Source organism: Sycon ciliatum, chromosome 6 (genome assembly GCF_964019385.1).
Source record: "Sycon ciliatum chromosome 6, ocSycCili1.1, whole genome shotgun sequence".
NCBI classification, from domain to species: Eukaryota; Metazoa; Porifera; class Calcarea; order Leucosolenida; family Sycettidae; genus Sycon; species Sycon ciliatum.
In genome coordinates this window covers 10832599-10848012 of record NC_088648.1, presented here as the reverse complement: position 1 = coordinate 10848012, position 15414 = coordinate 10832599, and the positions used below count along the sequence as shown (strand labels likewise).

Below are 15414 nucleotides of genomic sequence, written 5' to 3'. Positions count from 1 at the left end.
GATCGGACATCCGTCTCATTGCCGATACATGCCACTTCGGACAGCATGGCATCGCCAGACCGAGCAGGGATATTGCTTCCAGCATACGATGAGCTGCGGTACGTACTTCGGAGAGAACGTCCCAGGCCCAAAGAGCGACATACAACGTTGGCATCCAACGTCCCAAAGCGGGCACGACAAATGGGTCCCCATTGACCCTGGTAATAGACTTCGATGAGACCTTTTAGCCGTGTCGCTGTGGAGTTCAGTAGTCGAGTAGTGGGTCGAATCTCCCAATCAGGACATGATGCCACACAACTACCATCCTTCAAGAATTGTTGACTTGCACAGCTGGTGCACACATTGCTGTTTCCACCGTTAGCACAATTCTTACAAGACTGAGCACAGGGTAGACAACGATTGTCGACAGTATTCCCGTAGAAGCCGTTTCCGCAGGTGGCTACACAGATTGAGCCGTTTGTCCCCGTTGGCTTGCGAAACCGCCCAAATGGACACTCCAAACAGTTAGTAGATGTAGCATTGCAACTTGCACAGCCAGTATCACATGCTTGGCAAATAGTCATGTCACTATTCTTGTCTTGAGCAAGGTAGAATCCACGTGGACAGCTTGGTACAACACATGATCTGCTAGTGTCTGGACCAGCACATTGAATTTCCACATCTTCATAATGAGTACACAGCGTGTCTTGACGACGCTTAAGTGGACATTCAAATATAGAACTCTCCTGTCCAGTGCACTTAACATAGCCCAGATTTACGGGCGCATCACGTTTTGCTATTGCGTACCGTCCACTTGTGAGCGCTGAAGCCATGCCGAGACCTAGCTGTTGGCACACCACATTAGCAGATGTCAAAGTAAAGCTCTTGTTGCAGACAGTTCCCCAATTTCCATTCTCATCTCGGACTTCCAGTCGTCCTTGCTGAGCTGACAGTGTAGCCATGTTGAACGTAGCACTGTCGACAAGTCGAACACTCACACTGGAACCTACGTTGCGTTGTAGCAGAACGTATCCATTAGAGCACTTGTCCTGGCATGCATTACCTTGTAGGAGCAGATTGCTTTTACACGATGTACACGCTGTACGATCTGAGCAGCTAGCACACTCCTCCGAGCAGCCACGGCACTCACCGTATGCTCCCGTGCCATAACTACCAACTGGGCAACTCGCCACCCAAGTGTTAGTATCGCGGTAGACAATCTTCGAGCATTGGTCATTCTGAGCAGTCGTGGCTACTGTGTCAGCAGTACCGCTAAGAGCTTGGCGTCTCTTCCGGAAATGGGCACTGTCTCTCCAATCCTCCCAATCTGCGTATGCAGCACATACAAAAGGAAAATACTGTATCAATACAAATTTTCGTTAGATCACTCCACCAGCAGGCTTGTTACGTACTATATTTCGTTTTTCGTAGAGGTCTGTCTCCCCTAACGTTCAGAAAGAAAACTTTAATTTGGTACAAACTTTAGGTATTTCGTGCGCCCTAACGAATATAGTGAAAGTTAATTCCTAACGAAAAGTTGTACTTATAAAGTAGGGAGAGAAGATGAACCAGAAACAAATTAAGAAGAGAGTGAACGAAGGAGAATGAGTGGAGTACGGAAAGGAAACAAAAACCGGTGCTTTAAACTAGTGGTGGGCACGGGTAGTCGGGTACCTGTGCTACCCGTGAGGACCTCGGGTAGACGGGTAGAGAATAGTACCCGAAAACCCGAAGTCGCAGAAGACATCAAGTACAGTGCACGCGTACCGTGGTGTACAAATTCATGTAATACTCCGCATGTCTGCCCAGTGTGTAAAGGAAGGGGTGCATTGTGTTGCTACCATGAACACATTACCCGATCGGGTACCCGTGCTACCCGTGGATAATTATCCGAACCCGATACCCGAAGAAAATGCTACCCGACTCAGCACTACTTTAAACCACCTTTTCGGATCTGGAAGCTCATAATTATATACATGATGCAATGAAGGTTTGTGGAGATTTTCCCCAGTATTTTTGAATCTCGAAAAGTGTGATAACCGCTGGGCGCACTAAAATTTCTTTGGATGCCTCTCTAGTCCATGTTGGGGGAGGGGGGTCTGTATAACAAGTCAACATAGCTGGTGCGGCCCTGTGGCCATGGTAGACAAGATTTCCTTCGAACCATTACTTGTTCTTTACAAAGTGGAATAAAACTGACAACTCCAAGAGTTCTGAAAAGCAAAGAGCGACACGCGTACATGTAGCTTCAAACAGAAAAGCTGGCAACGCAAAAGGAAACATGCAGCCAAAAAAGATGCCTAGCTCTGGCGTACATCGTAGAGGTCACTGCGCATCCGGTGCACTGCGCCCCAAAGGTGCAGGCACGGCGCCCCAAGGAGTGACGACATCCATAAACTGCCTCGCATCATGCAGATAGAGCGATAGCGTACCGAAACAAGTACAAAATACAAACAAAACAAAAATAACTGAGAGAAGCGAAAATAGATAAATCGAAGAGAAGAGAGAAGGAATTTAATTCTAATTATTAAGAGCTGGACAGATATTGTCAAGGAGACATGCAGATACACAATAGAATCGACTCGACTGCATGTAGAGTAGCTGCCTCTAACTGCGGCAGAGTGGAGCATGCAGGTACGTGATCAACTCGGGAAAAGTGAAAGGTGAGAGAAACAAAATACAAAATTAATTCGAACGAGCAAATACAATAATTGTCAATACATGTGCAAGTGTCTGTAACAATAGCAATATTTTCTTGAGTAGCCTTTGTAATTAGGTTGCGCTGTCCGTGGCAATTGCTCAATGTGTGCAGTATGATTGGGTTACTATCCAGGTACTCAGTGTGCACAAAACGAGCATCTACAGAGACTTCCACTGTTCTTTAGGCGGAATTCGATGTCCTCATCACAGTCATATGACAGGAGTGGTAGAAGAGCAAGTGGCGCATGACTTCAGCATGAAGATACTCTCTCCCTCCCCCAGCTCCCACATACACATACACGGTTTCCCAGACCCTGTGCCAAGCGAAATCCTCAATTGACCGCCCACATTTTCATGAAACCAAAGTACTGTGTATTGAACGAGCATCCCTGGATGAAGCGGAATTCTGTCTTATCAGGACAGTTCCCGCCGCACCAAGGGCGTCCGGCAAAGGCAGGTTTCATACACACAATCATATACATACACACCCTGCCCTGTTGAGCCAATGGCACACTGAGGGTCACGTCGGTCCTGAAAGAGAAGTGTGTGTGTGGGGGGGGGGGGGGGGGGGGAGAGAAGGAGTAGGCCGCCTGTGGTGCCCCAGACAAGTTGATGACGTCATCATGATGCCACCAAATTTAGTGCAAACTTCAAGCTGGTATAACTCGGGAACGGCTGCTCCGATCAACCTGGGACCTTCACCATTGGAATATGTGCGTTTTCGTTACAAGTTGTGAAGTTTTCATTTTAGGGTGAACTTCCCCTTTAATGCGGGCACTTTGCGATAACTTTAATTAGGGCTGAGTCGGGTAGCATTTTCTTCGGGTGTCGGGTTCGAGTAGTTTTCCACGGGTAGCATGGGTACTGATGTTATACGCATCCCATATTTGGATCCCGACCCCGGCATGATTCCATTACCCCCTACCCCTACCCCTAGCCCTGCATGCAGTAATTCGTACACATTCCATTACCCCCTACCCCTGCATGCAGTAATTCGTACACATTCCATTACCCCCTACCCCTAGCGCTGCATGCAGTAATTCGTACACATTCCATTACCCCCTACCCCTACCCCTGCATGCAGTAATTCGTACACACTCCATTACCCCCTACCCCTAGCCTCCTTGCATGCAGTAGTTCGTACGTACACACTTATAACCATATTTGACCCATTTCCCCGCTGCCGCTGCATGTAATAATTAGTACCATACACATTTGTAGCCCGTTTTCCCTCCTTCTGCCCCTGCACATAAAAACCACCGTACATTTGATCTAATTACATCCCTTTATAGTGTACATAGTCGGGCTATACACATAATAATGCGCGCCCAGCTAAATGGGCGCGCTCATGCATTACACCGTACATTCTATTCTAGTTCACTCTAAGATAACCAAACTTCGGTAATCTAGTCAGTAGTCGAACCCTTGCCCTAATGAGAAGTCGAATACATTCCCTAATGTTGATGTCTAATAATTCTGTCCTCGTCCCGTGAGATATATGCTTTACAGACTCTAATAAACTGGTATCTCTGGTGTGAACCGTAATGGAAACCCGAATAGACAACATTGAATAGACAACACTGAGTACCCGATCGGGTAATGGTTCCATGGTAACACCACACTGCACCCCTTCCTTCACACACTGGGTAGACCATGGAAGGCATACGGAGCATTACCAAGAGTATAACCCCCCTGTATACTCTTGCCGTCTTGGTATTACATGAATTTGTACACCATGGTACACGTGCACTGTACATGATGTCATCTGCGACTTTTCTGGTACTATTCTGTACCCGTCTACCCGAGGTCCTCACGGGTGGCACGGGTACCCGACTACCCGTGCACACCACTACTTTTTATCCTGCTTTGGGAGTTTTGCGGACATGGTGCGGCAAACTCTAGCTGCTTTGTTTGCGAGTTTTGCGATACAGCGTGACGCGCCTGACTGGGTAGGTGGTGAGGAGAACTGCATACCTACCAACCATACCGGTTTGGCCGGGACCGTCCCGATATCGAGGGTGGTAATAGGCACACAAAAGTGTGTTTGTCCCATGCCTCACAGCTACATTTTTCATAATACAGGCATGTCATCGTCCCGATCTCAGGTGTGCAAAGGTTGGCAGGTATGGAACTACACCATGCCTACACATCTTGAAGCACTGCAATCCCTGTCTAGCTGAAACACTGAACGCCAGAGATTCCGCTCAGTTCGGAGCTCGTGTCTAAGTGTCCGCATGTAAACGATTTCTTCGCAGCTTTGTCCGCAAGGTTGCTCAAATATAGCTTTGAAGTCATGCTAGCTGCCCCCCTGTTCGTTAGCTTATTCCCTAAGTGCAGTTTAGCACTTAAACCCACCAGTGGTGAGTTTCTTCTAAGGTATTTATGCCAACTCGTGCAAAAGCTGCTTCTGCTACTGTGTGACTCCAAAACCACAGACCCCCTTTTGTAAGACAGAAATCTCCACCAGCTTTGCCTAACGGGCATTGCTTACGGGCATTGCGGCTGGACATGTTGCACCTATATTCCTAGTAAGGCCATCCCCCCCCCCCCCCCCCCTCCTCCACAGCACAGACCCCTAAATTTGAAGGACGATTGTCAGGTTTGGGGGACGCTCTGGTCTTTGCGCTCTGCAGAAGAGGTGTTTGAACCAGGGAGTAGTACAATACCCACTCCCTGGTTTGAACATTGGCTGTGATAGCTCAGGCGTAACAAGCATGGTGACTCAAGAACACTTTTTCAGTCTTCGGCTAATTTTTCGTGAACACAGTGTACAGTACAAGCACGTACAGTCGAGTGAAATGCAGCCATAGTGGCCGTGAGATCTGGCATGGCAAACCACCCTCAGCAACATGTGGCCGTGAGATCTGGCAAACCACCCTCAGCAATATGTGGCCGTGAGATCTGGCATGGCAAACCACCCTCAAACCACCCTCACGGCCTCAGCAATATGTGGCGTGTCTACCCTGAAATGATAATAGGAAACAACAAGCTCGATATTAAAACTGACATAATTAATTTCTCCTTTTGACGTCTCACCGCATTGAGTATGAAGCGACGTCCTCAGTCACGTTGCTGATAAACGTAGCATGACTGTACTAGTCATGCTTGCACGCTAGCTTGTCCTCGCTGGCAGTTGACGGCAAGCAGCAAGGTGGCCGACATCTCCCTGCCCGATTCTCAGACCCTACTAGTACGACCGTTTCATGGCAGGCGCGCCCGTTAGACGAGCGGTACAGCTAACGAATGACGTGAAGATACAGTAATAATTTATGACACCCGACCGGGACCAGTAACAGCAAAGGGAGAAGCACGAGGGGGATCAGCTGCCCGTCGTCCACGTCGCCATGAACACCGGCATCCTCTCCAAACAAACGTCGATCCATTGTCCGCGGGACGTTCACCATAAAATACTTCAGAGCTCAGGGTTCATGGCTGCCTTGACCTATTGCTACTACTGTATGTACAAAGTAATTAGTTTCATTTGGACTTTCGCTATTTTGGCACGAAATAACTAAAGTTTAGGGTTCACGGCTTGCCACTAAAAGCACCCGTCACGTGCGCCTCCATTTTGGATTATGGACGCGCGCTACAGCAGTACAGGCCGCGACAGGGCCTATCGAAGTAAAAAAATATCGACTCGAAGTCTAGCCGGAGAGCGTACTTTTTGAATTTTTCCTTGGCTTCAGTGGCTTCACTTCACTCGGGCTTCAAGTGCATTTTTCTGACTGACCTGGACTTGATGATGGCGGCGGTGGCGGTCTTGGCGAAAGATCCAGCTCCATCTGAGACACTCTGTCGTCTTTTCTTATCTGCTGAGGTTCTGGCAAAGCGCAGCTGCATCGAACCTGACTAGATGTAGCTGCACGCATCCTTTGTTTGCCCTGCAAATCTCGATCTGTTGCTCTTCTTGCTGTTTGGCCGCTGATGCCATGGAAGAAAATATTCTTCCTGTAAAGAGGCCGAAACTGAGCTAGGGCACGTCAAGATATCTAGGGTATACAAAGAAAAAGAAATGTCATGGTCGTTTCAGCAGCTCACGACAGCCAACACGCTCCATCGTCGGGATTGGAAGTATCCAGCACGGCTGTTCCGAGCGCTGCTGCTCTTGTTATTCTTCTTCTTCAGAAATTCTCCACGCCTTGTCGGCCAAAGTACGCGCGCGCGTGCACGGAAAATAGATGCGCTGAGCCGTTTCTTGTTCGATTTTGACAAATAATGGCTTGTTGTTTTGCTCTCGACCTTGGCTATCCTTCTACCGTTCAGTATTTTACGGAAACGCAACGGCTCCCCCTGTTTTTTTAGCCGAACTTTGGCCAAAGTTACTGGAAAACCCGGAACTCGTTTGAAAAAATACGAACGGTGGAAGTCTTGGAACGTCTTTCGTGCGTGTGGATTCAAAAATTCAGGCAGTTTGAGCCAACCGTAATGAATCCCGTAGAGTTGAAAGTGAGTGATATTGATGGGAAAATGCGATTTGAGCACTGACCGATTGTGTGGGACAGTATATGCACGCGCCTGTCACGTGCATGATGTAGCTGGCGACGCTAGCATGCCAATCCGTGAACCCTAAAGTTTGTACCAAACTAAGTTTTTTCTGAACGTTCGGGGTGCACCGGTACTGGCGGTAGATCTACGCGGTGACAGACCAGGCAAAAACGAAAGTAGAGAATCTACGTATAACCATGGTAACGAACCTGCTGGTGGAGTGATCTACAAGTACAAGTACATGACTGTACAAGTACAACTACAAACGAAGGATTTCGTCTACGTAACCATGGTAACGAACCTGCCGGTACGGCCCGGTGCAAGTGATCTACAAGTACAAGCGAAGGATTTCGTGAACGAAAATTTGTACTAGGTAGTCTAGTATCACCAGGCATCCCTACGTATACATTGTATACGTAGGGCTGTACTCGCGCGATTTGGCCCTCTCTTGCACCCCCCCCCCCCTCCCTCCCGGGGCTTGTACGCATGTGCAAGTTTGGTATTGTTATACACTGTGTCCATGTTATTGCACTGAACTTGGTCTGGTGGCTTCAGGCTCAACATTGCTTTGGATTCTTGAAGACTTCCATTCATTCTTCCGTACTGATTTTTCAATAAAGTTCTTTGTTCCTTTATACAGTATCTGTATAAACGGACGAAAAGAAAGAAGCGCTAGTACAACACTAGTGTGCAGCAGACAGCCAGATGGGGAACACTTTTAAATTTACAGTGATATTTCTATTGTAGTCCTCGCTCTGATACTTGTCATGACAGATACTTGTCATGGCAGGAACGGATACATGCACTGTACATGTAGAACTGCATGTACAGTGCATGTATCTAATCGAGAATGGGCGGAGGGAGCATCCAGTCTCTCCTCCACACGTACCCTAGTAGACCTACTAGTAGTCCATTCTGGACAGAACATACTTTGAAGTACTTTGAAGTACATGTACATGTACCAAGTACAATCATCTACATGTGCATGTCTATATACAGTCATGTACAGTCATTTAGATGCACATGTACAGTCATGTAGATCCACATGTACATGTACGTGTGGATCCTAGACTGGGTTCTCCAAATATTCTAGACGGCGTTCTATTGTAGTATTGAGGCAGGTGAAAACCAGCATTCGTATTGCCACATTTTGTACAAAGAAGACAAGTCTACTGGGCATCGTGTTGTTGCAGTGTACAATACAATCATGTACAAGGATATGACAACAACGCCGCAAGGCCAAAGAAGGTGTCAGCCTCGTTCCATGCCAGCAGATGCTGTTCAGGGAACTTTTTATTGTGGTGCGACACACAGGAAGCACAGATACACATCGGAAGTGCACACACACGCACGCCCACACACAGACACACACGCACGCACACACACACACACACACACACACACACACACACACACACACCTGGTCCTGGTCCTGGTAAACACTGCCATTACGGTCACGTGTCCCCTTACGGGGCCGACAATATAGAACGACGAGAGGGACCATGTTCGAGAGAGCCATCTGCAGCAGCTTTGGATCTGGCTTATCATCGGAAACATCTCCTCTTACACACACACACACACACACACACACACACACACACACACACACACACACACACACGCACACACAGGTGAGCAGTTCAGCACTGCTTCATCAACCGTGACTGGCACATTCATCTACTACCCAGTACCTGAGTACTGATCCTTAGCTTGTTGAAACGTAAAGGCAACAGTCGAGGAATACACCAAAGACAGTGATATCAATCTACTGACCAGATAAATTTCTATTCTCCACTAATTTACTTGAAAATTACAATTATATAAATCTTTACCCTTTGATGAGACAAAAGGTTCGGTCTGACATTAATAACGGATGGCCTAAACTGGCTAAAGCAAGGGACACTTCAAGTACCTTTAAGTTGAAGTTTTTACTTCCCAATGCCACTTGAATCAGGACGCGGGGGGGGGGGGGGTGTTGATGTGGGGCGGGGGGGGGGGGGGGGAGGAAGAGGAGGTATAAGGTATGATCAATTTGTTCAATGTCGATCTCGTCAGCACGCATGCCAGGTTCCCTCAGGCTTGCCATTCTCCCCTGGTATGTAATGGTCTCCATCCAAGGTTTTCAGCTGCTCAGCGCATACCTTCCACTTTTATATTACGAACGTTTGTCAGCTGATCAGTGAACTTAAAATTACCAAAAACCGAACTCACCTTGCACTGGTGTTGTTGCTTGTGACCTCTTGAGCATCTCGACTTCTGCTGCACCGGACCACTGAGGTATTTGCAGCAGGACAACCACCAACAACAGCGGCACCATGGTAACCTTCAGTGGCCACTGGATTCGCAGGTGCGCCATCATCATTTCACTATCCGGCCTTTTGCACCCGTATACGCTGCAGGAGAGGGTAGCGATGCGCGGAGCACCGACACCCACCAACGATTCTGCTTGAGCCTTTCAGACTTCGTATGTTTTGTCCAACGCTGGTAAGTCGAAAGTGTTTTCTAGCTTGCTTCCCTCAGGACCTGCCTGTTCCACGAAGGCCAACTACATACATACATGTACATACATGTACATGTACCTATTCTTGCACTGCAGCACACGGAGCTCTGGAAGACCACAAATTCTCGCGGTACGAGCAGCGGCAGAACTAGCAGCGTACACTACCACAGTACCAGCACTTTACACTGCCTGCACCATGGAGAGATCCGCGAATATCACCGATTACTTTCCTGGCACTAACAGATGAAAACAGCCTGTCTGCAGCTCTGCTTGTCTCCAGCTCGTTCAGCGCCAAGGCATTGAGGGTCGAACGTTACTTCCTCGATAGTCATCGTGATAAATCCATCAAAGCTTGCGATAATCCATCTGTTCGGGAGGCCTGTGCTAAGTAAGTGTCGCTCATCTTCATTAGTCATGGTCAGCTAGTTTCATTTACAGTTGTTCATGGAGTCACACGTCTACGAGGAACCGCCATCCTGCATTACATGCATGCACATGTACATGTATGCCTCGCTTCGCTGTTATGGACAGCATTACTGTGGCGTTCAAAGACACCAAATGTGCACCTTTTTTACTATGTTCATACACCCAGCTCGAAAAGAATAATGAAAGACAATGGTAGGGAGACTCGGACAGACGTGATAACTAAGGAGCAGGCGCTGCACCAAGACGCGGCAGTAATGGTGGGTATTGATGGTTCTGCCAACCTGAGGTCTCGGCATCACGGCCAAAAACACCCACCGAGAAAAAGAAAAAAGATAGAGCTGTACAGGTCAGAAAAATGATAAAAAGCAAGGCTAACACCAGCGAGTGTGCGGGAGAAACTATCATAGCGGTCGACTGCCCAGAGCCAGTTTGTGCTGCGATAAACGTTCGTTTTCAATAATAATAATAATAATAAGTATATGTTATCGCATGGTTGCAAGGGCCTTATGGCATATTATTATTGCCCTGAGAGGTTAGCCCGAGGGCCGTAGGCCCGAGGGCTAACCTCGAGGGGCAATAATATGCCATAAGGCCCGCAGCAACCATGTGATAACAAATTTATCACATGGCCCACAGAGCAGACCATTGGGCTGCTGTTGAAATTAGCCCAAATGCCAACACATTATGACCACAATGTATATTGATGTGCTATCATTATCAAAACAGGAATAATGAAGATATTTCTCCTACACCCTAACAAAAAGTCTGCTACAGGCCATCAGAGAGTATACAGTACTGAAAGACGGAGACAGAAAAAGTGCCGGCACCGCATCGTCATAGCAATAGACATGGCATCGACAATAAATACAGCAGAATCATAATTTCAGTTGAAAAATTAAGAGTGCTACCACAAAGACTTTCTTCATGTTTACATGTGTATCAGGAAGTTGTCAAATACAGTACTGCAACAAGTGCAAGTATTTGACGACTTCCTGGTGTGTAATTCTGAGGACAATTTTTCTTCTTCTTTTTTCAGCTCCAGGTAGCTGTATTTTTCATTGCAAAACATTCCTGAATTGTTGTGTTTGTTGTTCAAGCAAAGGTGAAGGCAGAGGACAGATGAGCCTGGTAAGAGTTTTGCGTGGTACATGAAGACCACACACAGGCAGTGACTTTGCGAGGATCTGAAAACGCACGACGCTGAGTTGAATTTGTGTTATTTCAAATAATTGTTTGTGATCACAGTACCACTTCGAGCAGAACTGAATCTTATCCAAAAGCTTACCGACGGTCAGGCTGCCAACATGACTGAACAAATGATCCCTGCAAGCACCACACGGCAGACGTCCGAGGGCATGTCCATTGCCGGGATGTCCATCTCCAAAAAGAATTCCATCTTCGTCTCAATGCTACACTGCGACTCGTCGTAGAGTCGTACATTCTACAGAGTCGTCGTAGTCACGCGAGGAAAGCTGAGATCGCCACTTTCGACCACGCATTCACATGTCACACTGCGCCGTACAGTCACCATGCCCACCATGTTCACATCCCGTAGATTTCACCAAGAGTACATGAACTCTTGATTTCACGCGTACAGTCTCAGTCAGGGTTGTCACTGACGACGGGCTTTGGACGCGGGCGTTGGACTGATTTATTGCCCGCTCATACAGATCAGTGATTGGCCCGATCCTAGGAAACACTCACGTGACATGTGATAATAATCTTTATTTCAGGATTACCCAAAGGCTGACGCCTAACGGGGGAAACGATTGCATACTCTTGCTGTAGGGAGGCTGGGAAAGAAGAGCGGCAGGGAGGGAGTTCCAATCGCTGATGCTGCAATGTGGGAACGAGCGCTTCAGTGCCAGCGGGGCAGATGCAGGCAGCTGGTGTAGGAGCTGGTGGTTTTTATGTTCCACGATACAATATCACACCAGTGGTCATGGCCACTGACACTACCGTGCTCGCTGCGAGTTCTAGGGCTGGTAGAGGGGACAATCATACATCTCCATACAAAATGCAGGGCCGTTCTGTGAGCTGACTGCTGTGAAGCACTTTTAAAAGGCAATGCAGCATCGTATTATAATTGTAGTAAAGAAATGACCGGAACCTCTTGAAGCCGACCAGAAAATAGACAGGAGCGTTTATAACCACAACAGGAATGCTGAATTGACACATTTGTGCTAATTGCTGGTTGTTAAAATTGAGTTATCCGGTTCATCACTCAAACTGTGTCATTAACCGTGAATCTTGAGTTCAGTGCAATTATTGGCCAACTGACCATCCCACTTGGCAACTTTTTCCCCATACCTTATAGCTACACGTACATGTACGTCTGAACTACAGCACAGTGTGGCACTGGACCTCTCACATTTAAAAGAAGACAAAAGGACCAAAGAGCTACAAGTTACCCTATAATGTCCACTAACACCACCTGTAACTGGACAATCAGCTCATGTGATAACATTATCATTACACGACACTGACCAACAGTACTGACGTTCTACAACGAACGATGTTATCGCATGAGCTGATTGTAAAGTAATTGTTGGTGTTAGAGGATATTATAGCGTAACTTATAGCTCTTTGAGGGGAAGGAAAGCGCAACGAAGAGGAGCACGAGCTACGCCCACGGCAACAAAGAATGCTGAAAGTTACTGAATGATGACGAAACTAGTAAGGCTATTGGACATACCGGCCTTGCTACAACTCGACGACGCAAAGCAACAGACCACCCAACTTGGGAGGCTCAAGTTTATGTAATAAACATAGAAAGGGGAAGCTTAGCGAAGACGAATTGTGACAAACCGAAACGTCAACATCCTACTGAACTCCACTATCATGTAAATATGATGGACTAGTTATGTACAATAACAAGTAGTTCCACACGACGTACGTTCCGCCTCCCAAGTTGGGTGGTCTGTTGCTTTGCGTCGTCGAGTTGTAGTAAGGCCGGTATGTCCAATAGGCTGACTAGTTTCGTCATCATCCAATAACTTATGGCATTCTTTGTTGCTATGGGGCGTAGCTGGTGCTCTTCTTCGTTGCGCTTCCCTTCCCCTCTTGGACCTTTCCGAACCTGAGCCTTATACATGTACATGTACATGTAGCTAGGGTCCGGCGGATTCTGCCGGCAGAAAAATTGGCAGAATTCGGTACTTTTTCTGGTAAGTTTCATGCATGTTTGGTATGTGGATAAAAGAAATGGAGCAGAATTCGAGGAATTGCCCGCCATAAGGTTTGTATGGTTCTGGCAATTTCACTGCTTTTCGAGCAGAACCCGCCGGTCCCTACATGTACATGTAGCTCTTTGGTCCTCTTTTCTTCTTATAAACTAATCCTTGGCTCTCCACCCGAGTCTAGGTATATTACATTATCGTGAGTACATTCTCTGGTAGACCACTACCCCATAGAAGTACAACCCGGTTGCTATGTGAGTGAAAATAATCCTTGGCTCTCCACCCGAGTCTATTACATTGTATGTATTTATTCATTTTTCATCGCAAGTTAAGGTGGCGCTACACCTTTCCGGCACCTTTCAGAGGGTCAAAAATCGAATTTTGGATTTTGACCCCATTTTCGCTTCCAGACCCTCTGGGTAGGTCCCAACCGCACATCCCGAAAATTTGAAGTGAATTGCTTCAGTAGTTTTTGAGATATGGACTTTCAAAGGCCGCTATTGTCAAAAATAGTAATTGTAAATTCAAAAATTCAAATTTTAACGCATTAGAATTTACATTACACATGTTTTGTGTTTAACTTTGATTTCGCTGGCATTTTAGCGATGAAACTTCGCGGAAAGGCTGAAAATCTCCCTGGTTTTACCTTGCTGCGCCCCACGCAGAGCTGACATCACCATCGGCATCAGCAGTGCCACTGCGCATGTCACCACACACAGTGCGCATGTCGTACTTCAAATTTTTGGTAAATATTTTTATACCAGCAATCTCCAATCTCCAAACTGTAGCTCTTTATCAGTTTAGCTGCTTTGTTGGCTTTCATCTGTTTTGTGGAACCTTCCTTGATCACTATGGGCAAGAGGCAGTACGTAGGCCGTCCTGGTCGTCCAAAGAAGCGCAAATTCCATGGAAATCAATGTGCTAAATAATTTATAAAATTGTAGAGTGAAATTACGAAAATTGTCGTGGCAGAGGACTCTTCTGTGTTGCCAGAAGATAGGGATGATGCCGAAGTCCAACAGTCTAATTCTGGTGACATCTAGTGACAGTGACAGCGACAGCTCTGGAGATGAGCGCGACGGTGATGATTACCTGACGACCGGGAGCCGAATTATTTATTTAGAATGTTTACAAAATTTACTTGCTGATAGTGCCTGTTGCTCAGCGTGCCATGGCACCCTTACACTATGTGAAGTACGTCGTGAAGGATTGGCTTCAACTCTATCGCTGGCCTGTGACAGCTGCGAGGCTGAAAGCCGTGAAGCTATGTCCAAGAAGACTGGGCACTGCTGGGATGTGAACAGAAAGCCGGCTACTGCAATGACATGGATAGGACGTGGGCATCCCTTGTGAAATTCTGCACTGTCATGAATATGCCTGCACCCATGAATGTCTCTCCATACCAGAAGCACACCAAGGTACTAGCAAAGGCCAGTAGAGTTGTTGCCACCAGCAGCATGAGCGTGCAGCTGCGAATGCCAAGGAGTTGGCGTCTTCCCCTGATATTGCCGTCACTCACGACGGAACGTGGATGCGACGCGGCTTTACCTCGCTACATGGAGCGTTTCTTGCCATCTGGTGGGATACTGGCAAAGTCATCGACTACAAAGCCCTCTCCCGGCACTGCCAGTAGTGCACAATATTCCAGAGGAAGCTGAGCAAACATGAGATCAGCAAGGAGCAGTATACTGCCAACGTACGTGGACATGGCAATGACCTGCAAGGCATGGCACGCGCGATATGGGCATCGGTCATGCATTGTATTTCAACAGATGACAAGCCGCAGCATCAGTTCTGCCCCCCTGGACCAGATAGTTTGTGCAAGTGGCAGAGTCATCAAGCTGGTGGCCCTGAATACCAACATCAGAAGAGCCTGCCGGATGCAGTCTTCAAAGTCATCAAGCCTGTGTACTTGCGGCTGACTGAGAGGCAACTTCTCGAGAAATGCTTTCGTGGCGCTACTCAGAATCGGAACGAGTGCATCAATGGCCTCATTTGGCAGATTTGTCCAAAGACTGGCTTTTGCTCGTCAAGGACTGTCCAGACAGCTGTTGCCATAGCCACTGCTTGCTTCAACAAGAAGAACAAGGCCTTGGAGGAGATTCTTGAAGCGATGGGCCTGACAGCTGGTCACTACATGCGGAC

The 15414-nt window shown here is 47.3% G+C and overlaps 1 protein-coding gene across 1 annotated transcript in view; it reads right to left on the bottom strand.

Annotated features, from left to right (window-relative positions):
• The window catches only part of LOC135819362 (scavenger receptor cysteine-rich type 1 protein M160-like), a 30115-nt gene extending 20324 nt beyond the window's left edge, over nucleotides 1-9791 (bottom strand). Inside the window, exons 1-2 of the mRNA XM_065332556.1 lie at nucleotides 9376-9791; nucleotides 1-1306 (exon numbers count right to left, since the gene is read on the bottom strand). The exon at nucleotides 1-1306 is cut by the window's left edge and continues 1780 nt beyond it. Coding sequence (XP_065188628.1) covers nucleotides 1-1306; nucleotides 9376-9526 — 1457 coding nt within the window. The 5' untranslated portion in view covers nucleotides 9527-9791. The remainder of the gene's footprint in view (nucleotides 1307-9375) is intronic.
• Between the last annotated feature and the right edge of the window lie 5623 nt (nucleotides 9792-15414).